The sequence below is a fragment of the Pimephales promelas genome, chromosome 14 (assembly GCF_988280905.1).
Source record: "Pimephales promelas chromosome 14, fPimPro1.hap1.1, whole genome shotgun sequence".
Lineage (NCBI taxonomy): Eukaryota > Metazoa > Chordata > Actinopteri > Cypriniformes > Leuciscidae > Pimephales > Pimephales promelas.
In genome coordinates this window covers 11,972,230-11,999,564 of record NC_142782.1, presented here as the reverse complement: position 1 = coordinate 11,999,564, position 27,335 = coordinate 11,972,230, and the positions used below count along the sequence as shown (strand labels likewise).

The 27,335-nt window shown below is 44.2% G+C and overlaps 5 protein-coding genes across 8 annotated transcripts; all 5 read right to left on the bottom strand.

The window, feature by feature from the left end:
• Positions 1 to 173: 173 nt before the first annotated feature.
• LOC120486471 (uncharacterized) lies at positions 174 to 2,964 on the bottom strand. 2 transcript variants are annotated; one of them, XM_089119427.1, is made up of 3 exons: positions 2,671 to 2,964; positions 1,694 to 1,819; positions 174 to 1,603 (listed from the first exon to the last, which is right to left on the bottom strand). In XM_089119427.1, the coding sequence occupies exons 1-3, from the start codon at positions 2,759 to 2,761 to the stop codon at positions 306 to 308; spliced, it is 1,515 nt and encodes a 504-aa protein (XP_088975553.1). In that variant the 5' UTR covers positions 2,762 to 2,964; the 3' UTR covers positions 174 to 305. The 2 variants fall into 2 exon arrangements, with proteins under 2 accessions (XP_088975553.1, XP_039538468.2); XM_039682534.2 differs by having other exon boundaries at positions 1,694 to 1,828; positions 2,671 to 2,962.
• Positions 2,965 to 6,091: 3,127 nt separating this feature from the next.
• On the bottom strand, positions 6,092 to 8,754 carry LOC148973689 (uncharacterized). Its single transcript, XM_089119428.1, has 3 exons — positions 8,485 to 8,754; positions 7,513 to 7,647; positions 6,092 to 7,422 (listed from the first exon to the last, which is right to left on the bottom strand). The coding sequence occupies exons 1-3, from the start codon at positions 8,573 to 8,575 to the stop codon at positions 6,224 to 6,226; spliced, it is 1,425 nt and encodes a 474-aa protein (XP_088975554.1). The 5' UTR covers positions 8,576 to 8,754; the 3' UTR covers positions 6,092 to 6,223.
• Positions 8,755 to 11,897: 3,143 nt separating this feature from the next.
• On the bottom strand, positions 11,898 to 14,562 carry LOC148973688 (uncharacterized). Of its 2 annotated transcripts, none has more exons than XM_089119426.1 (3): positions 14,291 to 14,562; positions 13,319 to 13,444; positions 11,898 to 13,228 (listed from the first exon to the last, which is right to left on the bottom strand). In XM_089119426.1, exons 1-3 carry the CDS (start codon positions 14,379 to 14,381, stop codon positions 12,030 to 12,032), a joined length of 1,416 nt encoding a protein of 471 aa, XP_088975552.1. In that variant the 5' UTR covers positions 14,382 to 14,562; the 3' UTR covers positions 11,898 to 12,029. The 2 variants fall into 2 exon arrangements, with proteins under 2 accessions (XP_088975552.1, XP_088975551.1); XM_089119425.1 differs by having other exon boundaries at positions 13,319 to 13,453; positions 14,291 to 14,560.
• A 3,141-nt stretch (positions 14,563 to 17,703) lies between these two features.
• Positions 17,704 to 20,352, bottom strand: LOC148973687 (uncharacterized). 2 transcript variants are annotated; one of them, XM_089119423.1, is made up of 3 exons: positions 20,064 to 20,352; positions 19,092 to 19,226; positions 17,704 to 19,001 (listed from the first exon to the last, which is right to left on the bottom strand). In XM_089119423.1, the coding sequence occupies exons 1-3, from the start codon at positions 20,152 to 20,154 to the stop codon at positions 17,836 to 17,838; spliced, it is 1,392 nt and encodes a 463-aa protein (XP_088975549.1). In that variant the 5' UTR covers positions 20,155 to 20,352; the 3' UTR covers positions 17,704 to 17,835. The 2 variants fall into 2 exon arrangements, with proteins under 2 accessions (XP_088975549.1, XP_088975550.1); XM_089119424.1 differs by having other exon boundaries at positions 19,092 to 19,217.
• Positions 20,353 to 23,476: 3,124 nt separating this feature from the next.
• Positions 23,477 to 26,107, bottom strand: LOC148973686 (uncharacterized). Its single transcript, XM_089119422.1, has 3 exons — positions 25,846 to 26,107; positions 24,874 to 25,008; positions 23,477 to 24,783 (listed from the first exon to the last, which is right to left on the bottom strand). The coding sequence occupies exons 1-3, from the start codon at positions 25,934 to 25,936 to the stop codon at positions 23,609 to 23,611; spliced, it is 1,401 nt and encodes a 466-aa protein (XP_088975548.1). The 5' UTR covers positions 25,937 to 26,107; the 3' UTR covers positions 23,477 to 23,608.
• Between the last annotated feature and the right edge of the window lie 1,228 nt (positions 26,108 to 27,335).

Here is a 27,335-nt window from a genome sequence, read left to right as displayed (position 1 = left end):
AATTTCTGATAACCTAGTTCAAAGCTTGACCATCTCGGTCACTTTTTGCTGACAAATTTTCAAATTGTTTGAAACTTTTGCTGCCTAACTCCCTGCAAGATAATATAGTAATCTCTTCAATAAAGCACTTTCACGGAAAAAAATAATAATAATAATATTACCCACACAGAAAGGAGTCTTAAACATTTATTTTGTGAAACCATGCAATTTGAATAAAGCACTGAATTGATCAGAACTCCAGTTGGCTATGCGTTACGCAAAATTGGCATGGGCAGTTTGCTGGAAACCTGTGAGGGGTTTCCAATTTACCCCTGGAGGCTTGGGCGGCAGGCTTCACTGGAGGTAAACTTCACTTGAGGCTTGAACAGTTGGGCGGAAAACTTCACTGGAGCCTTAGGCCATTCAGCAGTAAGCTTCATTGGAGGCTTGGGCGGTTCTGCAGCAAGCTTCACTGGAGGCTTGGGGGCAGGCTTCATTGGAGGCATGAACAGTTTGGCAGAAAGCTTCACTGGATTCCTGGGCAGTTCGGCAGAAATCTTCACTTCAGGCTTGGGCGGGTAGATGGCAGGCTTCCTTGGAGGCGCAAGCGGTTCAGCAGCAGGATTCACTGGTTGCTTGGAGGGATCTGAAACTAGCCTCGCTGGAGGCACGGGCAGTTTAGCGGCAGGGCTCACCAGAGGCTCGGGCAGTCCGGGCGCAGGGTTGACCAGAGGCTCGGGCAGTTCGGGCACAGGGTTGACCGGCAGTTCGGGCGCAGGGTTGACCGGAGGCTCGGGCAGTTCGGGCGCAGGGTTCACCGGAGGCTCGGGCAGTTCGGGCGCAGGGTTCACCGGAGGCTCGGGCAGTTCGGGCGCAGGGTTCACCGGAGGCTCGGGCAGTTCGGGCGCAGGGTTCACCGGAGGCTCGGGCAGTTCGGGCGCAGGGTTGACCGGAGGCTCGGGCGCAGGGTTCACCGGAGGCTCGGGCAGTTCGGGCGCAGGGTTCACTGGAGGCTCGGGCAGTTCGGGCGCAGGGTTCACCGGAGGCTCGGGCAGTTCGGGCGCAGGGTTCACCGGAGGCTCGGGCAGTTCGGGCGCAGGGTTCACCGGAGGCTCGGGCAGTTCGGGCGCAGGGTTCACCGGAGGCTCGGCCAGTTCAGGGGCAGGCTTTACTGGAGGCCCTGCCAGTTCGCAGGCAGGCTTGACTGGAGGCCCGGCCAGTTCGCAGGCAGGCTTGACTGGAGGCCCGGCCAGTTCGCAGGCAGGCTTGACTGGAGGCCCGGCCAGTTCGCAGGCAGGCTTGACTGGAGGCCCGGCCAGTTCGCAGGCAGGCTTGACTGGAGGCCCGGCCAGTTCGCAGGCAGGCTTGACTGGAGGCCCGGCCAGTTCGCAGGCAGGCTTGACTGGAGGCCCGGCCAGTTCGCAGGCAGGCTTGACTGGAGGCCCGGCCAGTTCGCAGGCAGGCTTGACTGGAGGCCCGGCCAGTTCGCAGGCAGGCTTGACTGGAGGCCCGGCCAGTTTGACATCAGGTTTTTCTGGAAGCATGGACAGTTCAGCAGCGGGCTTCATTGGAGGCTTGAATAGTTTGGCGGCAAGCATCACTGGAGGCTTGGGCACAGACTTAACTGGAGTGATAAAATTATAAAAGACAAACTGAAGTAAAAACTAGAAAGCTGACCCCAAACACTATGACAATACTAGAAGATAACACATACCTGTATTTGGAGCCATACACTGACGTCCACGTCCATTACTGTAGCATTTCTCATTGTTCGGACAGTCACTGTCATAGGCACACAGAACGGCACACTTACCTGCACCAGATTTTTCACTTCGGCACTCTGACTTTGCTGTTATATACAGATAGGAGACAAAGAAACCTCACTGAATACAGAAGGTGTAATCCACACAAAAAAACTGACAACATTTAAAAACCATTTTGCTTATGGAAGCTTGTTTCCACTTCCAAAAAAAGAAAAGAAAAAGAAAAAAAGTTGACTAATTGACTCAATTTACCAGTTTTTCTTAGAATTATGAGATAAGGCACAACTACCCCTCTTTTTATTCTTCATGGCATAAACAAGCTTCCATAAGAGTTCAAACAGCACTGTGATCACAAGATTCAGTGCATCACGCTATCAACTGCAAATTTCAAAGCTGCATTCAGGCTCGGGGTGGGACTCAGCCAGATGTGCTAAATGCTCAGACATGTGGTTAAACACAGAAGAGTTCTGGTATGTTTTATATCTTAACAAGAATACAAAGAACTAGCAAAAACCCATGTAGTCTACTTTGTAAAATACACAGACTATCAAAATGCCAACTTCATCCAAGTCCTTAAGTCAACTTGACAATATTTTTGACACAATTTTCTACACATTGCATCATAATTAGGTTTAATCTAATCTTAAAACATTGTCCAAAATGAATGTCCCAAGTTGCTCATACAAAGTTTTAAAATAAATATTTATTTTGGATAGTTTCTCTACATAAAACATTCATCTGTCATAAATCTTACAAAGCTATAATTAGCTTACCGCTAAATCATGTCAAATCAGATTCAAACACTGTACAATGCTGTAATAATCTCACTGTGAAGGCTACGTGTCAAGTGTAGGAAACGCGTCATACTTAGGAACTTGGAACAAAGCATTTCTTCGAACTTTATAATTAAGTTAAAAGATCGTCTCACCTGCGACTGCAAGTCCAGTGTCTGTTGTGCTCAAACATGCACACAAACACAATAAAACAGAAATCAACGAGCAGTAACTGTGAGTTGGCATCCTCTTGACCTGCAATCTCACAAACTCAAATTAAATAAGCGTTAGCACACACAACTACAATAAAAAATGGCGTTACTGCATCAAAACATCTGCTGAATCCCACTAAAAACGCAGTGAAATGGTTTAAAGTGCACGCATTTTTTTAAGGTCCAATGATGTCTAGTCTAGTCAACTCTAACCCAAATGAAACTCACCTGCAGCTTTCTTGACTAATCTTGAAGACCTTGATTAGCTTGTTCAGGTGTTTTTGATCAGGGTTGGAGGAGGGGGTCATTGCATTCGCATATGATAATAATTAGACGATTGTTATTTTCCATGGCAACACTATCAAAGCCTAGGATGATGCAACAGTGGTTCAGCATTCACGTGGTACAAGTCGGAGCTCTCAGAAAATCCCAAGTCCAAGTTGTAATGATTAAACTCCAAGACACACCTAAAGGGTAACCCTGGTCAGAGCCTGACTCCACCCACTGGCAATATTTGAAAAATGCTGGAAAAGTGGGCAGTGCCCAGCGGAGGGGGGCGTGCACCTGAGACGCATCTCTTTGTATGGAACTTGCTTAAGGCCCCGTCCACACTACTGCGTTTTCGTTTAAAAACGGAGAATTAAAACGAAAACGATCTCCGTCCACACTAGCGTTTTACCTGCGTATTAGAATTTATCTCTGTCCACACTAAAACGACTGAAAAAGTGGATCACGTGACCATTCACCAACACTGGGCATGCGCGCGCCGGTGTAAACAGTGGTTGGCGAATCAGGGAAAGATACGTCATGACTGATGACACCCAATCATAGAGCCGAGCGTGAGCCTCTGCGTCATCGTTTGTAAACTCCTCCGTTTTGTCTCGTCCACACTAAAACGCCCTCCGGAGATTCAAAACGCAAAACGCAGCTGCAGCGTTTCTAAACTTCTCCGTTTTAGGTCTTCGTTTTTCCCGTTTTAGTGTGGACGGGAGGTGCAAACATAGCAAAAGGTCTCCGTTTTTAAACGAAAACGCAGTAGTGTGGACTGAGTCACCAACAACCGCTGTGTCACGTACCACCGCAAATATCCAATAGGAAAATTCAACTGCAGTAGCCACCGTTCAACCTGAAGAGGGCAGCACTAAGACGTTTTTACACCATATATTGTAGAAATAGAACACTTTATAAACAAATGGCAAAACTCAAATCAACGACTGGTATTAATAAAGATCCATTCTTACAGATCATTAACTAAAAAAAGTAGGTTAAGTGTTTAGTTACTCTTTAAGGACCTCAACAAGACACTTTTGGCATAAATCTGCAGAGTATAAAGAGAACGCATAAAATAATCAATAATCCAAAAACAGACAATAATTCACGAACAGACAATAATCCACATGGACATTGTGCTATGGATGTGGATCGAATACATTGCCAAATATTCACAGGATATGTATGCCATTTGCTATTATTTAATGTGAAATAGTGCTTCTCTCGTCTGTTGTCTAGAAGCAAAAGTGAAGTGAAGGGGGTGGGGGGGGGGGCTGTTTTCCTCTGGCCAACGAAGGAACAGTGATTACAAAACAAATTGGATCAAAACATTAAGAGTATTTGTCCATTTCCATCTATTTGGAAGTCGAAGTATTCACACCGGTTTGGAGACGAGATGTTGAGGATCAGATCCGATGGCTGTCTTGTCGATGAGGCCAGCACTTAAGGATGAGTCGGGATGGGTCCAGGCGCAGGTCAATAGCGTAGACGCCATCCTTCTTTTGATGTACCAAGTACATCAGGATTTACGGGACGTGTTCCCGGTTCTGGCTGATCTAAACTATGTAGCCTAATTTTGAATTAAGGAAGTCTATTGTGTGTAATGTGAATGCTAGGCCAAAGTGATGTGTTTTTAGTCTAGATTTGAACTGACAGAGTGTGTCTGCTTCCCGGACAATGTTAGTAAGATTGTTCCAGAGTTTTGGTGCTAAATAGGAAAAGGATCTACCGCCAGCAGTCGATTTCAATATTCTTGGTATTATCAACTGGCAGGAGTTTTGAGATCGGTAATAGGCGTGAAGGACTATAATGCATTTAGAGCTCACTCAAGTACTGGGGATCTAAACAATTTAGTACTTTGTAAGTAATCAGCAATATTTTAAAATGTATACGATGTTTAATAGGCAGCCAATGCAGGGTCGACAGAACCAGGCTTAAATGGTCATGTGGTTGGATATTCCAACAGGACAATGATCCAAAAATTTGCCATGGCCATCCCGTCCCCTGACCTTAAACAAACAATAAAAATAAATAAATAAATAAATAAATAAAATCAAGGATTGTTGAAATGTTCTCTTGTATCTTGCCTGGTGTTCTCCAACCTTATCAGACATAATAGGAGAATACTCAGGCTTGCAAAAGGTTTATTCAAAAATTACACTTGTTTTAATGTCTTGACTAACATACTAACGCACATGTAAAGTACTTGATTTTACTATAAATGTAATATTAAATAACAGTTAAAAGTGAATATTTTTTTAAACGCACTAAATTTAAATGTACTGAACACACACACTGTACTTTTAACAAACCATGCTAATAATTTTCAATTAAAATGCATTATTCTTTTACGTGCTCTGCTGTAGGTTCTATACAGGTGAAACATTCTCACTTTTCCACTTAGCATGTGATTCCAGACTGAAAAGGCTGAGCGTTACAATTTGACATTAAATGTAACCCGGGAAATACATTCAACAAAACTGAGGATTTTCGATTTTTAAAACACCGAGACAAATAGCAGTCCCAAACTTTTAGGAAATACAATTAATATTAGCCACCAGTCATTTACGAATAAATATAACAAAATGAAAAATTGGCCATTAGAGGTTATGAAAACCACAATGTTAAAGCTCCAGTCCATAACTTATTTGGGATAAATTAAACTTCAAGTTTGAGAAAGTACGTACATAACCAGTATTAAAAACGATCTGCTTGCCTTGACTGAATTCAAAACTGCGAGCTAATAATGTTTTTAAATCCCAATCGTAGATATTTGTTATCTGCTCATATTCGATTTCACCAGTGAACACCCAAATACCTGCGTGAAAATCCTGAATTACTACAAATGAAAATTAGTGGTATTTTTTGTTTTCTTCATGACAACTTGACATTTCTCCTCACATTAGCATCACCCTACATTTAATTTCTGATAACCTAGTTCAAAGCTTGACCATCTCGGTCACTTTTTGCTGACAAATTTTCAAATTGTTTGAAACTTTTGCTGCCTAACTCCCTGCAAGATAATATAGTAATCTCTTCAATAAAGCACTTTCACGGAAAATAATAATAATAATAATATTACCCACACAGAAAGGAGTCTTAAACATTTATTTTGTGAAACCATGCAATTTGAATAAAGCACTGAATTGATCAGAACTCCAGTTGGCTATGCGTTACGCAAAATTGGCATGGGCAGTTTGCTGGAAACCTGTGAGGGGTTTCCAATTTACCCCTGGAGGCTTGGGCGGCAGGCTTCACTGGAGGTAAACTTCACTTGAGGCTTGAACAGTTGGGCGGAAAACTTCACTGGAGCCTTAGGCCATTCAGCAGTAAGCTTCATTGGAGGCTTGGGCGGTTCTGCAGCAAGCTTCACTGGAGGCTTGGGGGCAGGCTTCATTGGAGGCATGAACAGTTTGGCAGAAAGCTTCACTGGATTCCTGGGCAGTTCGGCAGAAATCTTCACTTCAGGCTTGGGCGGGTAGATGGCAGGCTTCCTTGGAGGCGCAAGCGGTTCAGCAGCAGGATTCACTGGTTGCTTGGAGGGATCTGAAACTAGCCTCGCTGGAGGCACGGGCAGTTTAGCGGCAGGGCTCACCAGAGGCTCGGGCAGTCCGGGCGCAGGGTTGACCAGAGGCTCGGGCAGTTCGGGCACAGGGTTGACCGGCAGTTCGGGCGCAGGGTTGACCGGAGGCTCGGGCAGTTCGGGCGCAGGGTTGACCGGAGGCTCGGGCAGTTCGGGCCCAGGGTTGACCGGAGGCTCGGGCAGTTCGGGCGCAGGGTTCACCGGAGGCTCGGGCAGTTCGGGCGCAGGGTTCACCGGAGGCTCGGGCAGTTCGGGCGCAGGGTTCACCGGAGGCTCGGGCAGTTCGGGCGCAGGGTTCACCGGAGGCTCGGGCAGTTCGGGCGCAGGGTTCACCGGAGGCTCGGGCGCAGGGTTCACCGGAGGCTCGGGCAGTTCGGGCGCAGGGTTCACCGGAGGCTCGGGCAGTTCGGGCGCAGGGTTCACTGGAGGCTCGGGCAGTTCGGGCGCAGGGTTCACCGGAGGCTCGGGCAGTTCGGGCGCAGGGTTCACCGGAGGCTCGGGCAGTTCGGGCGCAGGGTTCACCGGAGGCTCGGCCAGTTCAGGGGCAGGCTTCACTGGAGGCCCTGCCAGTTCGCAGGCAGGCTTGACTGGAGGCCCGGCCAGTTCGCAGGCAGGCTTGACTGGAGGCCCGGCCAGTTCGCAGGCAGGCTTGACTGGAGGCCCGGCCAGTTCGCAGGCAGGCTTGACTGGAGGCCCAGCCAGTTCGCAGGCAGGCTTGACTGGAGGCCCGGCCAGTTCGCAGGCAGGCTTGACTGGAAGCATGGACAGTTCAGCAGCGGGCTTCATTGGAGGCTTGAATAGTTTGGCGGCAAGCATCACTGGAGGCTTGGGCACAGACTTAACTGGAGTGATAAAATTATAAAAGACAAACTGAAGAAAAAACTAGAAAGCTGACCCCAAACACTACGACAATACTAGAAGATAACACATACCTGTATTTGGAGCCATACACTGACGTCCACGTCCATTGCTGTAGCATTTCTCATTGTTCGGACAGTCACTGTCATAGGCACACAGAACGGCACACTTACCTGCACCAGATTTTTCACTTCGGCACTCTGACTTTGCTGTTATATACAGATAGGAGACAAAGAAACCTCACTGAATACAGAAGGTGTAATCCACACAAAAAAACTGACAACATTTAAAAACCATTTTGCTTATGGAAGCTTGTTTCCACTTCCAAAAAAAGAAAAGAAAAAGAAAAAAAGTTGACTAATTGACTCAATTTACCAGTTTTTCTTAGAATTATGAGATAAGGCACAACTACCCCTCTTTTTATTCTTCATGGCATAAACAAGCTTCCATAAGAGTTCAAACAGCACTGTGATCACAAGATTCAGTGCATCACGCTATCAACGGCAAATTTCAAAGCTGCATTCAGGCTCGGGGTGGGACTCAGCCAGATGTGCTAAATGCTCAGACATGTGGTTAAACACAGAAGAGTTCTGGTATGTTTTATATCTTAACAAGAATACAAAGAACTAGCAAAAACCCATGTAGTCTACTTTGTAAAATACACAGACTATCAAAATGCCAACTTCATCCAAGTCCTTAAGTCAACTTGACAATATTTTTGACACAATTTTCTACACATTGCATCATAATTAGGTTTAATCTAATCTTAAAACATTGTCCAAAATGAATGTCCCAAGTTGCTCATACAAAGTTTTAAAATAAATATTTATTTTGGATAGTTTCTCTACATAAAACATTCATCTGTCATAAATCTTACAAAGCTATAATTAGCTTACCGCTAAATCATGTCAAATCAGATTCAAACACTGTACAATGCTGTAATAATCTCACTGTGAAGGCTACGTGTCAAGTGTAGGAAACGCGTCATACTTAGGAACTTGGAACAAAGCATTTCTTCGAACTTTATAGTTAAAAGATCGTCTCACCTGCGACTGCAAGTCCAGTGTCTGTTGTGCTCAAACATGCACACAAACACAATAAAACAGAAATCAACGAGCAGTAACTGTGAGTTGGCATCCTCTTGACCTGCAATCTCACAAACTCAAATTAAATAAGCGTTAGCACACACAACTACAATAAAAAATGGCGTTACTGCATCAAAACATCTGCTGAATCCCACTAAAAACGCAGTGAAATGGTTTAAAGTGCACGCATTTTTTTAAGGTGCAATGATGTCTAGTCTAGTCAACTCTAACCCAAATGAAACTCACCTGCAGCTTTCTTGACTAATCTTGAAGACCTTGATTAGCTTGTTCAGGTGTTTTTGATCAGGGTTGGAGGAGGGGGTCATTGCATTCGCATATGATAATAATTAGACGATTGTTATTTTCCATGGCAACACTATCAAAGCCTAGGATGATGCAACAGTGGTTCAGCATTCACGTGGTACAAGTCGGAGCTCTCAGAAAATCCCAAGTCCAAGTTGTAATGATTAAACTCCAAGACACACCTAAAGGGTAACCCTGGTCAGAGCCTGACTCCACCCACTGGCAATATTTGAAAAATGCTGGAAAAGTGGGCAGTGCCCAGCGGAGGGGGGCGTGCACCTGAGACGCATCTCTTTGTATGGAACTTGCTTAAGGCCCCGTCCACACTACTGCGTTTTCGTTTAAAAACGGAGAATTAAAACGAAAACGATCTCCGTCCACACTAGCGTTTTACCTGCGTATTAGAATTTATCTCTGTCCACACTAAAACGACTGAAAAAGTGGATCACTTGACCATTCACCAACACTGGGCATGCGCGCGCCGGTGTAAACAGTGGTTGGCGAATCAGGGAAAGATACGTCATGACTGATGACACCCAATCATAGAGCCGAGCGTGAGCCTCTGCGTCATCGTTTGTAAACTCCTCCGTTTTGTCTCGTCCACACTAAAACGCCCTCCGGAGATTCAAAACGCAAAACGCAGCTGCAGCGTTTCTAAACTTCTCCGTTTTAGGTCTTCGTTTTTCCCGTTTTAGTGTGGACGGGAGGTGCAAACGTAGCAAAAGGTCTCCGTTTTTAAACGAAAACGCAGTAGTGTGGACTGAGTCACCAACAACCGCTGTGTCACGTACCACCGCAAATATCCAATAGGAAAATTCAACTGCAGTAGCCACCGTTCAACCTGAAGAGGGCAGCACTAAGACGTTTTTACACCATATATTGTAGAAATAGAACACTTTATAAACAAATGGCAAAACTCAAATCAACGACTGGTATTAATAAAGATCCATTCTTACAGATCATTAACTAAAAAAAGTAGGTTAAGTGTTTAGTTACTCTTTAAGGACCTCAACAAGACACTTTTGGCATAAATCTGCAGAGTATAAAGAGAACGCATAAAATAATCAATAATCCAAAAACAGACAATAATTCACGAACAGACAATAATCCACATGGACATTGTGCTATGGATGTGGATCGAATACATTGCCAAATATTCACAGGATATGTATGCCATTTGCTATTATTTAATGTGAAATAGTGCTTCTCTCGTCTGTTGTCTAGAAGCAAAAGTGAAGTGAAGGGGGTGGGGGTGGGGGCTGTTTTCCTCTGGCCAACGAAGGAACAGTGATTACAAAACAAATTGGATCAAAACATTAAGAGTATTTGTCCATTTCCATCTATTTGGAAGTCGAAGTATTCACACCGGTTTGGAGACGAGATGTTGAGGATCAGATCCGATGGCTGTCTTGTCGATGAGGCCAGCACTTAAGGATGAGTCGGGATGGGTCCAGGCGCAGGTCAATAGCGTAGACGCCATCCTTCTTTTGATGTACCAAGTACATCAGGATTTACGGGACGTGTTCCCGGTTCTGGCTGATCTAAACTATGTAGCCTAATTTTGAATTAAGGAAGTCTATTGTGTGTAATGTGAATGCTAGGCCAAAGTGATGTGTTTTTAGTCTAGATTTGAACTGACAGAGTGTGTCTGCTTCCCGGACAATGTTAGTAAGATTGTTCCAGAGTTTTGGTGCTAAATAGGAAAAGGATCTACCGCCAGCAGTCGATTTCAATATTCTTGGTATTATCAACTGGCAGGAGTTTTGAGATCGGTAATAGGCGTGAAGGACTATAATGCATTTAGAGCTCACTCAAGTACTGGGGATCTAAACAATTTAGTGCTTTGTAAGTAATCAGCAATATTTTAAAATGTATACGATGTTTAATAGGCAGCCAATGCAGGGTCGACAGAACCAGGCTTAAATGGTCATGTGGTTGGATATTCCAACAGGACAATGATCCAAAAATTTGCCATGGCCATCCCGTCCCCTGACCTTAAACAAACAATAAAAATAAATAAATAAATAAAATCAAGGATTGTTGAAATGTTCTCTTGTATCTTGCCTGGTGTTCTCCAACCTTATCAGACATAATAGGAGAATACTCAGGCTTGCAAAAGGTTTATTCAAAAATTACACTTGTTTTAATGTCTTGACTAACATACTAACGCACATGTAAAGTACTTGATTTTACTATAAATGTAATATTAAATAACAGTTAAAAGTGAATATTTTTTTAAACGCACTAAATTTAAATGTACTGAACACACACACTGTACTTTTAACAAACCATGCTAATAATTTTCAATTAAAATGCATTATTCTTTTACGTGCTCTGCTGTAGGTTCTATACAGGCGAAACATTCTCACTTTTCCACTTAGCATGTGATTCCAGACTGAAAAGGCTGAGCGTTACAATTTGACATTAAATGTAACCCGGGAAATACATTCAACAAAACTGAGGATTTTCGATTTTTAAAACACCGAGACAAATAGCAGTCCCAAACTTTTAGGAAATACAATTAATATAAGCCACTAGTCATTTACGAATAAATATAACAAAATGAAAAATTGGCCATTAGAGGTTATGAAAACCACAATGTTAAAGCTCCAGTCCATAACTTATTTGGGATAAATTAAACTTCAAGTTTGAGAAAGTACGTACATAACCAGTATTAAAAACGATCTGCTTGCCTTGACTGAATTCAAAACTGCGAGCTAATAATGTTTTTAAATCCCAATCGTAGATATTTGTTATCTGCTCATATTCGATTTCACCAGTGAACACCCAAATACCTGCGTGAAAATCCTGAATTACTACAAATGAAAATTAGTGGTATTTTTTGTTTTCTTCATGACAACTTGACATTTCTCCTCACATTAGCATCACCCTACATTTAATTTCTGATAACCTAGTTCAAAGCTTGACCATCTCGGTCACTTTTTGCTGACAAATTTTCAAATTGTTTGAAACTTTTGCTGCCTAACTCCCTGCAAGATAATATAGTAATCTCTTCAATAAAGCACTTTCACGGAAAATAATAATAATAATAATATTACCCACACAGAAAGGAGTCTTAAACATTTATTTTGTGAAACCATGCAATTTGAATAAAGCACTGAATTGATCAGAACTCCAGTTGGCTATGCGTTACGCAAAATTGGCATGGGCAGTTTGCTGGAAACCTGTGAGGGGTTTCCAATTTACCCCTGGAGGCTTGGGCGGCAGGCTTCACTGGAGGTAAACTTCACTTGAGGCTTGAACAGTTGGGCGGAAAACTTCACTGGAGCCTTAGGCCATTCAGCAGTAAGCTTCATTGGAGGCTTGGGCGGTTCTGCAGCAAGCTTCACTGGAGGCTTGGGGGCAGGCTTCATTGGAGGCATGAACAGTTTGGCAGAAAGCTTCACTGGATTCCTGGGCAGTTCGGCAGAAATCTTCACTTCAGGCTTGGGCGGGTAGATGGCAGGCTTCCTTGGAGGCGCAAGCGGTTCAGCAGCAGGATTCACTGGTTGCTTGGAGGGATCTGAAACTAGCCTCGCTGGAGGCACGGGCAGTTTAGCGGCAGGGCTCACCAGAGGCTCGGGCAGTCCGGGCGCAGGGTTGACCAGAGGCTCGGGCAGTTCGGGCACAGGGTTGACCGGCAGTTCGGGCGCAGGGTTGACCGGAGGCTCGGGCAGTTCGGGCGCAGGGTTGACCGGAGGCTCGGGCAGTTCGGGCCCAGGGTTGACCGGAGGCTCGGGCAGTTCGGGCGCAGGGTTCACCGGAGGCTCGGGCAGTTCGGGCGCAGGGTTCACCGGAGGCTCGGGCAGTTCGGGCGCAGGGTTCACCGGAGGCTCGGGCAGTTCGGGCGCAGGGTTCACCGGAGGCTCGGGCAGTTCGGGCGCAGGGTTCACCGGAGGCTCGGGCGCAGGGTTCACCGGAGGCTCGGGCAGTTCGGGCGCAGGGTTCACCGGAGGCTCGGGCAGTTCGGGCGCAGGGTTCACTGGAGGCTCGGGCAGTTCGGGCGCAGGGTTCACCGGAGGCTCGGGCAGTTCGGGCGCAGGGTTCACCGGAGGCTCGGGCAGTTCGGGCGCAGGGTTCACCGGAGGCTCGGCCAGTTCAGGGGCAGGCTTCACTGGAGGCCCTGCCAGTTCGCAGGCAGGCTTGACTGGAGGCCCGGCCAGTTCGCAGGCAGGCTTGACTGGAGGCCCGGCCAGTTCGCAGGCAGGCTTGACTGGAGGCCCGGCCAGTTCGCAGGCAGGCTTGACTGGAGGCCCAGCCAGTTCGCAGGCAGGCTTGACTGGAGGCCCGGCCAGTTCGCAGGCAGGCTTGACTGGAAGCATGGACAGTTCAGCAGCGGGCTTCATTGGAGGCTTGAATAGTTTGGCGGCAAGCATCACTGGAGGCTTGGGCACAGACTTAACTGGAGTGATAAAATTATAAAAGACAAACTGAAGAAAAAACTAGAAAGCTGACCCCAAACACTACGACAATACTAGAAGATAACACATACCTGTATTTGGAGCCATACACTGACGTCCACGTCCATTGCTGTAGCATTTCTCATTGTTCGGACAGTCACTGTCATAGGCACACAGAACGGCACACTTACCTGCACCAGATTTTTCACTTCGGCACTCTGACTTTGCTGTTATATACAGATAGGAGACAAAGAAACCTCACTGAATACAGAAGGTGTAATCCACACAAAAAAACTGACAACATTTAAAAACCATTTTGCTTATGGAAGCTTGTTTCCACTTCCAAAAAAAGAAAAGAAAAAGAAAAAAAGTTGACTAATTGACTCAATTTACCAGTTTTTCTTAGAATTATGAGATAAGGCACAACTACCCCTCTTTTTATTCTTCATGGCATAAACAAGCTTCCATAAGAGTTCAAACAGCACTGTGATCACAAGATTCAGTGCATCACGCTATCAACGGCAAATTTCAAAGCTGCATTCAGGCTCGGGGTGGGACTCAGCCAGATGTGCTAAATGCTCAGACATGTGGTTAAACACAGAAGAGTTCTGGTATGTTTTATATCTTAACAAGAATACAAAGAACTAGCAAAAACCCATGTAGTCTACTTTGTAAAATACACAGACTATCAAAATGCCAACTTCATCCAAGTCCTTAAGTCAACTTGACAATATTTTTGACACAATTTTCTACACATTGCATCATAATTAGGTTTAATCTAATCTTAAAACATTGTCCAAAATGAATGTCCCAAGTTGCTCATACAAAGTTTTAAAATAAATATTTATTTTGGATAGTTTCTCTACATAAAACATTCATCTGTCATAAATCTTACAAAGCTATAATTAGCTTACCGCTAAATCATGTCAAATCAGATTCAAACACTGTACAATGCTGTAATAATCTCACTGTGAAGGCTACGTGTCAAGTGTAGGAAACGCGTCATACTTAGGAACTTGGAACAAAGCATTTCTTCGAACTTTATAGTTAAAAGATCGTCTCACCTGCGACTGCAAGTCCAGTGTCTGTTGTGCTCAAACATGCACACAAACACAATAAAACAGAAATCAACGAGCAGTAACTGTGAGTTGGCATCCTCTTGACCTGCAATCTCACAAACTCAAATTAAATAAGCGTTAGCACACACAACTACAATAAAAAATGGCGTTACTGCATCAAAACATCTGCTGAATCCCACTAAAAACGCAGTGAAATGGTTTAAAGTGCACGCATTTTTTTAAGGTGCAATGATGTCTAGTCTAGTCAACTCTAACCCAAATGAAACTCACCTGCAGCTTTCTTGACTAATCTTGAAGACCTTGATTAGCTTGTTCAGGTGTTTTTGATCAGGGTTGGAGGAGGGGGTCATTGCATTCGCATATGATAATAATTAGACGATTGTTATTTTCCATGGCAACACTATCAAAGCCTAGGATGATGCAACAGTGGTTCAGCATTCACGTGGTACAAGTCGGAGCTCTCAGAAAATCCCAAGTCCAAGTTGTAATGATTAAACTCCAAGACACACCTAAAGGGTAACCCTGGTCAGAGCCTGACTCCACCCACTGGCAATATTTGAAAAATGCTGGAAAAGTGGGCAGTGCCCAGCGGAGGGGGGCGTGCACCTGAGACGCATCTCTTTGTATGGAACTTGCTTAAGGCCCCGTCCACACTACTGCGTTTTCGTTTAAAAACGGAGAATTAAAACGAAAACGATCTCCGTCCACACTAGCGTTTTACCTGCGTATTAGAATTTATCTCTGTCCACACTAAAACGACTGAAAAAGTGGATCACTTGACCATTCACCAACACTGGGCATGCGCGCGCCGGTGTAAACAGTGGTTGGCGAATCAGGGAAAGATACGTCATGACTGATGACACCCAATCATAGAGCCGAGCGTGAGCCTCTGCGTCATCGTTTGTAAACTCCTCCGTTTTGTCTCGTCCACACTAAAACGCCCTCCGGAGATTCAAAACGCAAAACGCAGCTGCAGCGTTTCTAAACTTCTCCGTTTTAGGTCTTCGTTTTTCCCGTTTTAGTGTGGACGGGAGGTGCAAACGTAGCAAAAGGTCTCCGTTTTTAAACGAAAACGCAGTAGTGTGGACTGAGTCACCAACAACCGCTGTGTCACGTACCACCGCAAATATCCAATAGGAAAATTCAACTGCAGTAGCCACCGTTCAACCTGAAGAGGGCAGCACTAAGACGTTTTTACACCATATATTGTAGAAATAGAACACTTTATAAACAAATGGCAAAACTCAAATCAACGACTGGTATTAATAAAGATCCATTCTTACAGATCATTAACTAAAAAAAGTAGGTTAAGTGTTTAGTTACTCTTTAAGGACCTCAACAAGACACTTTTGGCATAAATCTGCAGAGTATAAAGAGAACGCATAAAATAATCAATAATCCAAAAACAGACAATAATTCACGAACAGACAATAATCCACATGGACATTGTGCTATGGATGTGGATCGAATACATTGCCAAATATTCACAGGATATGTATGCCATTTGCTATTATTTAATGTGAAATAGTGCTTCTCTCGTCTGTTGTCTAGAAGCAAAAGTGAAGTGAAGGGGGTGGGGGTGGGGGCTGTTTTCCTCTGGCCAACGAAGGAACAGTGATTACAAAACAAATTGGATCAAAACATTAAGAGTATTTGTCCATTTCCATCTATTTGGAAGTCGAAGTATTCACACCGGTTTGGAGACGAGATGTTGAGGATCAGATCCGATGGCTGTCTTGTCGATGAGGCCAGCACTTAAGGATGAGTCGGGATGGGTCCAGGCGCAGGTCAATAGCGTAGACGCCATCCTTCTTTTGATGTACCAAGTACATCAGGATTTACGGGACGTGTTCCCGGTTCTGGCTGATCTAAACTATGTAGCCTAATTTTGAATTAAGGAAGTCTATTGTGTGTAATGTGAATGCTAGGCCAAAGTGATGTGTTTTTAGTCTAGATTTGAACTGACAGAGTGTGTCTGCTTCCCGGACAATGTTAGTAAGATTGTTCCAGAGTTTTGGTGCTAAATAGGAAAAGGATCTACCGCCAGCAGTCGATTTCAATATTCTTGGTATTATCAACTGGCAGGAGTTTTGAGATCGGTAATAGGCGTGAAGGACTATAATGCATTTAGAGCTCACTCAAGTACTGGGGATCTAAACAATTTAGTGCTTTGTAAGTAATCAGCAATATTTTAAAATGTATACGATGTTTAATAGGCAGCCAATGCAGGGTCGACAGAACCAGGCTTAAATGGTCATGTGGTTGGATATTCCAACAGGACAATGATCCAAAAATTTGCCATGGCCATCCCGTCCCCTGACCTTAAACAAACAATAAAAATAAATAAATAAATAAAATCAAGGATTGTTGAAATGTTCTCTTGTATCTTGCCTGGTGTTCTCCAACCTTATCAGACATAATAGGAGAATACTCAGGCTTGCAAAAGGTTTATTCAAAAATTACACTTGTTTTAATGTCTTGACTAACATACTAACGCACATGTAAAGTACTTGATTTTACTATAAATGTAATATTAAATAACAGTTAAAAGTGAATATTTTTTTAAACGCACTAAATTTAAATGTACTGAACACACACACTGTACTTTTAACAAACCATGCTAATAATTTTCAATTAAAATGCATTATTCTTTTACGTGCTCTGCTGTAGGTTCTATACAGGCGAAACATTCTCACTTTTCCACTTAGCATGTGATTCCAGACTGAAAAGGCTGAGCGTTACAATTTGACATTAAATGTAACCCGGGAAATACATTCAACAAAACTGAGGATTTTCGATTTTTAAAACACCGAGACAAATAGCAGTCCCAAACTTTTAGGAAATACAATTAATATAAGCCACTAGTCATTTACGAATAAATATAACAAAATGAAAAATTGGCCATTAGAGGTTATGAAAACCACAATGTTAAAGCTCCAGTCCATAACTTATTTGGGATAAATTAAACTTCAAGTTTGAGAAAGTACGTACATAACCAGTATTAAAAACGATCTGCTTGCCTTGACTGAATTCAAAACTGCGAGCTAATAATGTTTTTAAATCCCAATCGTAGATATTTGTTATCTGCTCATATTCGATTTCACCAGTGAACACCCAAATACCTGCGTGAAAATCCTGAATTACTACAAATGAAAATTAGTGGTATTTTTTGTTTTCTTCATGACAACTTGACATTTCTCCTCACATTAGCATCACCCTACATTTAATTTCTGATAACCTAGTTCAAAGCTTGACCATCTCGGTCACTTTTTGCTGACAAATTTTCAAATTGTTTGAAACTTTTGCTGCCTAACTCCCTGCAAGATAATATAGTAATCTCTTCAATAAAGCACTTTCACGGAAAATAATAATAATAATAATATTACCCACACAGAAAGGAGTCTTAAACATTTATTTTGTGAAACCATGCAATTTGAATAAAGCACTGAATTGATCAGAACTCCAGTTGGCTATGCGTTACGCAAAATTGGCATGGGCAGTTTGCTGGAAACCTGTGAGGGGTTTCCAATTTACCCCTGGAGGCTTGGGCGGCAGGCTTCACTGGAGGTAAACTTCACTTGAGGCTTGAACAGTTGGGCGGAAAACTTCACTGGAGCCTTAGGCCATTCAGCAGTAAGCTTCATTGGAGGCTTGGGCGGTTCTGCAGCAAGCTTCACTGGAGGCTTGGGGGCAGGCTTCATTGGAGGCATGAACAGTTTGGCAGAAAGCTTCACTGGATTCCTGGGCAGTTCGGCAGAAATCTTCACTTCAGGCTTGGGCGGGTAGATGGCAGGCTTCCTTGGAGGCGCAAGCGGTTCAGCAGCAGGATTCACTGGTTGCTTGGAGGGATCTGAAACTAGCCTCGCTGGAGGCACGGGCAGTTTAGCGGCAGGGCTCACCAGAGGCTCGGGCAGTCCGGGCGCAGGGTTGACCAGAGGCTCGGGCAGTTCGGGCACAGGGTTGACCGGCAGTTCGGGCGCAGGGTTGACCGGAGGCTCGGGCAGTTCGGGCGCAGGGTTGACCGGAGGCTCGGGCAGTTCGGGCCCAGGGTTGACCGGAGGCTCGGGCAGTTCGGGCGCAGGGTTCACCGGAGGCTCGGGCAGTTCGGGCGCAGGGTTCACCGGAGGCTCGGGCAGTTCGGGCGCAGGGTTCACCGGAGGCTCGGGCAGTTCGGGCGCAGGGTTCACCGGAGGCTCGGGCAGTTCGGGCGCAGGGTTCACCGGAGGCTCGGGCGCAGGGTTCACCGGAGGCTCGGGCAGTTCGGGCGCAGGGTTCACCGGAGGCTCGGGCAGTTCGGGCGCAGGGTTCACCGGAGGCTCGGGCAGTTCGGGCGCAGGGTTCACCGGAGGCTCGGGCAGTTCGGGCGCAGGGTTCACCGGAGGCTCGGGCAGTTCGGGCGCAGGGTTCACCGGAGGCTCGGCCAGTTCAGGGGCAGGCTTCACTGGAGGCCCTGCCAGTTCGCAGGCAGGCTTGACTGGAGGCCCGGCCAGTTCGCAGGCAGGCTTGACTGGAGGCCCGGCCAGTTCGCAGGCAGGCTTGACTGGAGGCCCAGCCAGTTCGCAGGCAGGCTTGACTGGAGGCCCGGCCAGTTCGCAGGCAGGCTTGACTGGAAGCATGGACAGTTCAGCAGCGGGCTTCATTGGAGGCTTGAATAGTTTGGCGGCAAGCATCACTGGAGGCTTGGGCACAGACTTAACTGGAGTGATAAAATTATAAAAGACAAACTGAAGAAAAAACTAGAAAGCTGACCCCAAACACTACGACAATACTAGAAGATAACACATACCTGTATTTGGAGCCATACACTGACGTCCACGTCCATTGCTGTAGCATTTCTCATTGTTCGGACAGTCACTGTTATAGGCACACAGAACGGCACACTTACCTGCACCAGATTTTTCACTTCGGCACTCTGACTTTGCTGTTATATACAGATAGGAGACAAAGAAACCTCACTGAATACAGAAGGTGTAATCCACACAAAAAAACTGACAACATTTAAAAACCATTTTGCTTATGGAAGCTTGTTTCCACTTCCAAAAAAAGAAAAGAAAAAGAAAAAAAGTTGACTAATTGACTCAATTTACCAGTTTTTCTTAGAATTATGAGATAAGGCACAACTACCCCTCTTTTTATTCTTCATGGCATAAACAAGCTTCCATAAGAGTTCAAACAGCACTGTGATCACAAGATTCAGTGCATCACGCTATCAACTGCAAATTTCAAAGCTGCATTCAGGCTCGGGGTGGGACTCAGCCAGATGTGCTAAATGCTCAGACATGTGGTTAAACACAGAAGAGTTCTGGTATGTTTTATATCTTAACAAGAATACAAAGAACTAGCAAAAACCCATGTAGTCTACTTTGTAAAATACACAGACTATCAAAATGCCAACTTCATCCAAGTCCTTAAGTCAACTTGACAATATTTTTGACACAATTTTCTACACATTGCATCATAATTAGGTTTAATCTAATCTTAAAACATTGTCCAAAATGAATGTCCCAAGTTGCTCATACAAAGTTTTAAAATAAATATTTATTTTGGATAGTTTCTCTACATAAAACATTCATCTGTCATAAATCTTACAAAGCTATAATTAGCTTACCGCTAAATCATGTCAAATCAGATTCAAACACTGTACAATGCTGTAATAATCTCACTGTGAAGGCTACGTGTCAAGTGTAGGAAACGCGTCATACTTAGGAACTTGGAACAAAGCATTTCTTCGAACTTTATAGTTAAAAGATCGTCTCACCTGCGACTGCAAGTCCAGTGTCTGTTGTGCTCAAACATGCACACAAACACAATAAAACAGAAATCAACGAGCAGTAACTGTGAGTTGGCATCCTCTTGACCTGCAATCTCACAAACTCAAATTAAATAAGCGTTAGCACACACAACTACAATAAAAAATGGCGTTACTGCATCAAAACATCTGCTGAATCCCACTAAAAACGCAGTGAAATGGTTTAAAGTGCACGCATTTTTTTAAGGTCCAATGATGTCTAGTCTAGTCAACTCTAACCCAAATGAAACTCACCTGCAGCTTTCTTGACTAATCTTGAAGACCTTGATTAGCTTGTTCAGGTGTTTTTGATCAGGGTTGGAGGAGGGGGTCATTGCATTCGCATATGATAATAATTAGACGATTGTTATTTTCCATGGCAACACTATCAAAGCCTAGGATGATGCAACAGTGGTTCAGCATTCACGTGGTACAAGTCGGAGCTCTCAGAAAATCCCAAGTCCAAGTTGTAATGATTAAACTCCAAGACACACCTAAAGGGTAACCCTGGTCAGAGCCTGACTCCACCCACTGGCAATATTTGAAAAATGCTGGAAAAGTGGGCAGTGCCCAGCGGAGGGGGGCGTGCACCTGAGACGCATCTCTTTGTATGGAACTTGCTTAAGGCCCCGTCCACACTACTGCGTTTTCGTTTAAAAACGGAGAATTAAAACGAAAACGATCTCCGTCCACACTAGCGTTTTACCTGCGTATTAGAATTTATCTCTGTCCACACTAAAACGACTGAAAAAGTGGATCACTTGACCATTCACCAACACTGGGCATGCGCGCGCCGGTGTAAACAGTGGTTGGCGAATCAGGGAAAGATACGTCATGACTGATGACACCCAATCATAGAGCCGAGCGTGAGCCTCTGCGTCATCGTTTGTAAACTCCTCCGTTTTGTCTCGTCCACACTAAAACGCCCTCCGGAGATTCAAAACGCAAAACGCAGCTGCAGCGTTTCTAAACTTCTCCGTTTTAGGTCTTCGTTTTTCCCGTTTTAGTGTGGACGGGAGGTGCAAACGTAGCAAAAGGTCTCCGTTTTTAAACGAAAACGCAGTAGTGTGGACTGAGTCACCAACAACCGCTGTGTCACGTACCACCGCAAATATCCAATAGGAAAATTCAACTGCAGTAGCCACCGTTCAACCTGAAGAGGGCAGCACTAAGACGTTTTTACACCATATATTGTAGAAATAGAACACTTTATAAACAAATGGCAAAACTCAAATCAACGACTGGTATTAATAAAGATCCATTCTTACAGATCATTAACTAAAAAAAGTAGGTTAAGTGTTTAGTTACTCTTTAAGGACCTCAACAAGACACTTTTGGCATAAATCTGCAGAGTATAAAGAGAACGCATAAAATAATCAATAATCCAAAAACAGACAATAATTCACGAACAGACAATAATCCACATGGACATTGTGCTATGGATGTGGATCGAATACATTGCCAAATATTCACAGGATATGTATGCCATTTGCTATTATTTAATGTGAAATAGTGCTTCTCTCGTCTGTTGTCTAGAAGCAAAAGTGAAGTGAAGGGGGTGGGGGGGGGGGCTGTTTTCCTCTGGCCAACGAAGGAACAGTGATTACAAAACAAATTGGATCAAAACATTAAGAGTATTTGTCCATTTCCATCTATTTGGAAGTCGAAGTATTCACACCGGTTTGGAGACGAGATGTTGAGGATCAGATCCGATGGCTGTCTTGTCGATGAGGCCAGCACTTAAGGATGAGTCGGGATGGGTCCAGGCGCAGGTCAATAGCGTAGACGCCATCCTTCTTTTGATGTACCAAGTACATCAGGATTTACGGGACGTGTTCCCGGTTCTGGCTGATCTAAACTATGTAGCCTAATTTTGAATTAAGGAAGTCTATTGTGTGTAATGTGAATGCTAGGCCAAAGTGATGTGTTTTTAGTCTAGATTTGAACTGACAGAGTGTGTCTGCTTCCCGGACAATGTTAGTAAGATTGTTCCAGAGTTTTGGTGCTAAATAGGAAAAGGATCTACCGCCAGCAGTCGATTTCAATATTCTTGGTATTATCAACTGGCAGGAGTTTTGAGATCGGTAATAGGCGTGAAGGACTATAATGCATTTAGAGCTCACTCAAGTACTGGGGATCTAAACAATTTAGTACTTTGTAAGTAATCAGCAATATTTTAAAATGTATACGATGTTTAATAGGCAGCCAATGCAGGGTCGACAGAACCAGGCTTAAATGGTCATGTGGTTGGATATTCCAACAGGACAATGATCCAAAAATTTGCCATGGCCATCCCGTCCCCTGACCTTAAACAAACAATAAAAATAAATAAATAAATAAAATCAAGGATTGTTGAAATGTTCTCTTGTATCTTGCCTGGTGTTCTCCAACCTTATCAGACATAATAGGAGAATACTCAGGCTTGCAAAAGGTTTATTCAAAAATTACACTTGTTTTAATGTCTTGACTAACATACTAACGCACATGTAAAGTACTTGATTTTACTATAAATGTAATATTAAATAACAGTTAAAAGTGAATATTTTTTTAAACGCACTAAATTTAAATGTACTGAACACACACACTGTACTTTTAACAAACCATGCTAATAATTTTCAATTAAAATGCATTATTCTTTTACGTGCTCTGCTGTAGGTTCTATACAGGTGAAACATTCTCACTTTTCCACTTAGCATGTGATTCCAGACTGAAAAGGCTGAGCGTTACAATTTGACATTAAATGTAACCCGGGAAATACATTCAACAAAACTGAGGATTTTCGATTTTTAAAACACCGAGACAAATAGCAGTCCCAAACTTTTAGGAAATACAATTAATATAAGCCACCAGTCATTTACGAATAAATATAACAAAATGAAAAATTGGCCATTAGAGGTTATGAAAACCACAATGTTAAAGCTCCAGTCCATAACTTATTTGGGATAAATTAAACTTCAAGTTTGAGAAAGTACGTACATAACCAGTATTAAAAACGATCTGCTTGCCTTGACTGAATTCAAAACTGCGAGCTAATAATGTTTTTAAATCCCAATCGTAGATATTTGTTATCTGCTCATATTCGATTTCACCAGTGAACACCCAAATACCTGCGTGAAAATCCTGAATTACTACAAATGAAAATTAGTGGTATTTTTTGTTTTCTTCATGACAACTTGACATTTCTCCTCACATTAGCATCACCCTACATTTAATTTCTGATAACCTAGTTCAAAGCTTGACCATCTCGGTCACTTTTTGCTGACAAATTTTCAAATTGTTTGAAACTTTTGCTGCCTAACTCCCTGCAAGATAATATAGTAATCTCTTCAATAAAGCACTTTCACGGAAAATAATAATAATAATAATATTACCCACACAGAAAGGAGTCTTAAATATTTATTTTGTGAAACCATGCAATTTGAATAAAGCACTGAATTGATCAGAACTCCAGTTGGCTATGCGTTACGCAAAATTGGCATGGGCAGTTTGCTGGAAACCTGTGAGGGGTTTCCAATTTACCCCTGGAGGCTTGGGCGGCAGGCTTCACTGGAGGTAAACTTCACTTGAGGCTTGAACAGTTGGGCGGAAAACTTCACTGGAGCCTTAGGCCATTCAGCAGTAAGCTTCATTGGAGGCTTGGGCGGTTCTGCAGCAAGCTTCACTGGAGGCTTGGGGGCAGGCTTCATTGGAGGCATGAACAGTTTGGCAGAAAGCTTCACTGGATTCCTGGGCAGTTCGGCAGAAATCTTCACTTCAGGCTTGGGCGGGTAGATGGCAGGCTTCCTTGGAGGCGCAAGCGGTTCAGCAGCAGGATTCACTGGTTGCTTGGAGGGATCTGAAACTAGCCTCGCTGGAGGCACGGGCAGTTTAGCGGCAGGGCTCACCAGAGGCTCGGGCAGTCCGGGCGCAGGGTTGACCAGAGGCTCGGGCAGTTCGGGCACAGGGTTGACCGGCAGTTCGGGCGCAGGGTTGACCGGAGGCTCGGGCAGTTCGGGCGCAGGGTTGACCGGAGGCTCGGGCAGTTCGGGCCCAGGGTTGACCGGAGGCTCGGGCAGTTCGGGCGCAGGGTTCACCGGAGGCTCGGGCAGTTCGGGCGCAGGGTTCACCGGAGGCTCGGGCAGTTCGGGCGCAGGGTTCACCGGAGGCTCGGGCAGTTCGGGCGCAGGGTTCACCGGAGGCTCGGGCAGTTCGGGCGCAGGGTTCACCGGAGGCTCGGGCAGTTCGGGCGCAGGGTTCACCGGAGGCTCGGGCAGTTCGGGCGCAGGGTTCACTGGAGGCTCGGGCAGTTCGGGCGCAGGGTTCACCGGAGGCTCGGGCAGTTCGGGCGCAGGGTTCACCGGAGGCTCGGGCAGTTCGGGCGCAGGGTTCACCGGAGGCTCGGCCAGTTCAGGGGCAGGCTTCACTGGAGGCCCTGCCAGTTCGCAGGCAGGCTTGACTGGAGGCCCGGCCAGTTCGCAGGCAGGCTTGACTGGAGGCCCGGCCAGTTCGCAGGCAGGCTTGACTGGAGGCCCGGCCAGTTCGCAGGCAGGCTTGACTGGAGGCCCGGCCAGTTCGCAGGCAGGCTTGACTGGAGGCCCGGCCAGTTCGCAGGCAGGCTTGACTGGAAGCATGGACAGTTCAGCAGCGGGCTTCATTGGAGGCTTGAATAGTTTGGCGGCAAGCATCACTGGAGGCTTGGGCACAGACTTAACTGGAGTGATAAAATTATAAAAGACAAACTGAAGAAAAAACTAGAAAGCTGACCCCAAACACTACGACAATACTAGAAGATAACACATACCTGTATTTGGAGCCATACACTGACGTCCACGTCCATTGCTGTAGCATTTCTCATTGTTCGGACAGTCACTGTCATAGGCACACAGAACGGCACACTTACCTGCACCAGATTTTTCACTTCGGCACTCTGACTTTGCTGTTATATACAGATAGGAGACAAAGAAACCTCACTGAATACAGAAGGTGTAATCCACACAAAAAAACTGACAACATTTAAAAACCATTTTGCTTATGGAAGCTTGTTTCCACTTCCAAAAAAAGAAAAGAAAAAGAAAAAAAGTTGACTAATTGACTCAATTTACCAGTTTTTCTTAGAATTATGAGATAAGGCACAACTACCCCTCTTTTTATTCTTCATGGCATAAACAAGCTTCCATAAGAGTTCAAACAGCACTGTGATCACAAGATTCAGTGCATCACGCTATCAACGGCAAATTTCAAAGCTGCATTCAGGCTCGGGGTGGGACTCAGCCAGATGTGCTAAATGCTCAGACATGTGGTTAAACACAGAAGAGTTCTGGTATGTTTTATATCTTAACAAGAATACAAAGAACTAGCAAAAACCCATGTAGTCTACTTTGTAAAATACACAGACTATCAAAATGCCAACTTCATCCAAGTCCTTAAGTCAACTTGACAATATTTTTGACACAATTTTCTACACATTGCATCATAATTAGGTTTAATCTAATCTTAAAACATTGTCCAAAATGAATGTCCCAAGTTGCTCATACAAAGTTTTAAAATAAATATTTATTTTGGATAGTTTCTCTACATAAAACATTCATCTGTCATAAATCTTACAAAGCTATAATTAGCTTACCGCTAAATCATGTCAAATCAGATTCAAACACTGTACAATGCTGTAATAATCTCACTGTGAAGGCTACGTGTCAAGTGTAGGAAACGCGTCATACTTAGGAACTTGGAACAAAGCATTTCTTCGAACTTTATAGTTAAAAGATCGTCTCACCTGCGACTGCAAGTCCAGTGTCTGTTGTGCTCAAACATGCACACAAACACAATAAAACAGAAATCAACGAGCAGTAACTGTGAGTTGGCATCCTCTTGACCTGCAATCTCACAAACTCAAATTAAATAAGCGTTAGCACACACAACTACAATAAAAAATGGCGTTACTGCATCAAAACATCTGCTGAATCCCACTAAAAACGCAGTGAAATGGTTTAAAGTGCACGCATTTTTTTAAGGTGCAATGATGTCTAGTCTAGTCAACTCTAACCCAAATGAAACTCACCTGCAGCTTTCTTGACTAATCTTGAAGACCTTGATTAGCTTGTTCAGGTGTTTTTGATCAGGGTTGGAGGAGGGGGTCATTGCATTCGCATATGATAATAATTAGACGATTGTTATTTTCCATGGCAACACTATCAAAGCCTAGGATGATGCAACAGTGGTTCAGCATTCACGTGGTACAAGTCGGAGCTCTCAGAAAATCCCAAGTCCAAGTTGTAATGATTAAACTCCAAGACACACCTAAAGGGTAACCCTGGTCAGAGCCTGACTCCACCCACTGGCAATATTTGAAAAATGCTGGAAAAGTGGGCAGTGCCCAGCGGAGGGGGGCGTGCACCTGAGACGCATCTCTTTGTATGGAACTTGCTTAAGGCCCCGTCCACACTACTGCGTTTTCGTTTAAAAACGGAGAATTAAAACGAAAACGATCTCCGTCCACACTAGCGTTTTACCTGCGTATTAGAATTTATCTCTGTCCACACTAAAACGACTGAAAAAGTGGATCACTTGACCATTCACCAACACTGGGCATGCGCGCGCCGGTGTAAACAGTGGTTGGCGAATCAGGGAAAGATACGTCATGACTGATGACACCCAATCATAGAGCCGAGCGTGAGCCTCTGCGTCATCGTTTGTAAACTCCTCCGTTTTGTCTCGTCCACACTAAAACGCCCTCCGGAGATTCAAAACGCAAAACGCAGCTGCAGCGTTTCTAAACTTCTCCGTTTTAGGTCTTCGTTTTTCCCGTTTTAGTGTGGACGGGAGGTGCAAACGTAGCAAAAGGTCTCCGTTTTTAAACGAAAACGCAGTAGTGTGGACTGAGTCACCAACAACCGCTGTGTCACGTACCACCGCAAATATCCAATAGGAAAATTCAACTGCAGTAGCCACCGTTCAACCTGAAGAGGGCAGCACTAAGACGTTTTTACACCATATATTGTAGAAATAGAACACTTTATAAACAAATGGCAAAACTCAAATCAACGACTGGTATTAATAAAGATCCATTCTTACAGATCATTAACTAAAAAAAGTAGGTTAAGTGTTTAGTTACTCTTTAAGGACCTCAACAAGACACTTTTGGCATAAATCTGCAGAGTATAAAGAGAACGCATAAAATAATCAATAATCCAAAAACAGACAATAATTCACGAACAGACAATAATCCACATGGACATTGTGCTATGGATGTGGATCGAATACATT

What these genes read in the sequence shown, in the direction of transcription:
- LOC120486471 (XM_039682534.2), bottom strand. Translation starts at nt 2,761, where the DNA reads ATGCCAACTCACAGTTACTGCTCGTTGATTTCTGTTTTATTGTGTTTG. An exon ending in CACTGGACTTGCAGTCGCAG is followed by an intron (nt 1,829 to 2,670) that starts GTGAGACGATCT and finishes TGTATATAACAG; the next exon opens with CAAAGTCAGAGTGCCGAAGT. An exon ending in GTGTATGGCTCCAAATACAG is followed by an intron (nt 1,604 to 1,693) that starts GTATGTGTTATC and finishes TTATCACTCCAG; the next exon opens with TTAAGTCTGTGCCCAAGCCT.
- LOC148973687 (XM_089119423.1), bottom strand. Translation starts at nt 20,154, where the DNA reads ATGCCAACTCACAGTTACTGCTCGTTGATTTCTGTTTTATTGTGTTTG. An exon ending in CACTGGACTTGCAGTCGCAG is followed by an intron (nt 19,227 to 20,063) that starts GTGAGACGATCT and finishes TGTATATAACAG; the next exon opens with CAAAGTCAGAGTGCCGAAGT. An exon ending in GTGTATGGCTCCAAATACAG is followed by an intron (nt 19,002 to 19,091) that starts GTATGTGTTATC and finishes TTATCACTCCAG; the next exon opens with TTAAGTCTGTGCCCAAGCCT.
- LOC148973689 (XM_089119428.1), bottom strand. Translation starts at nt 8,575, where the DNA reads ATGCCAACTCACAGTTACTGCTCGTTGATTTCTGTTTTATTGTGTTTG. An exon ending in CACTGGACTTGCAGTCGCAG is followed by an intron (nt 7,648 to 8,484) that starts GTGAGACGATCT and finishes TGTATATAACAG; the next exon opens with CAAAGTCAGAGTGCCGAAGT. An exon ending in GTGTATGGCTCCAAATACAG is followed by an intron (nt 7,423 to 7,512) that starts GTATGTGTTATC and finishes TTATCACTCCAG; the next exon opens with TTAAGTCTGTGCCCAAGCCT.
- LOC148973686 (XM_089119422.1), bottom strand. Translation starts at nt 25,936, where the DNA reads ATGCCAACTCACAGTTACTGCTCGTTGATTTCTGTTTTATTGTGTTTG. An exon ending in CACTGGACTTGCAGTCGCAG is followed by an intron (nt 25,009 to 25,845) that starts GTGAGACGATCT and finishes TGTATATAACAG; the next exon opens with CAAAGTCAGAGTGCCGAAGT. An exon ending in GTGTATGGCTCCAAATACAG is followed by an intron (nt 24,784 to 24,873) that starts GTATGTGTTATC and finishes TTATCACTCCAG; the next exon opens with TTAAGTCTGTGCCCAAGCCT.
- LOC148973688 (XM_089119425.1), bottom strand. Translation starts at nt 14,381, where the DNA reads ATGCCAACTCACAGTTACTGCTCGTTGATTTCTGTTTTATTGTGTTTG. An exon ending in CACTGGACTTGCAGTCGCAG is followed by an intron (nt 13,454 to 14,290) that starts GTGAGACGATCT and finishes TGTATATAACAG; the next exon opens with CAAAGTCAGAGTGCCGAAGT. An exon ending in GTGTATGGCTCCAAATACAG is followed by an intron (nt 13,229 to 13,318) that starts GTATGTGTTATC and finishes TTATCACTCCAG; the next exon opens with TTAAGTCTGTGCCCAAGCCT.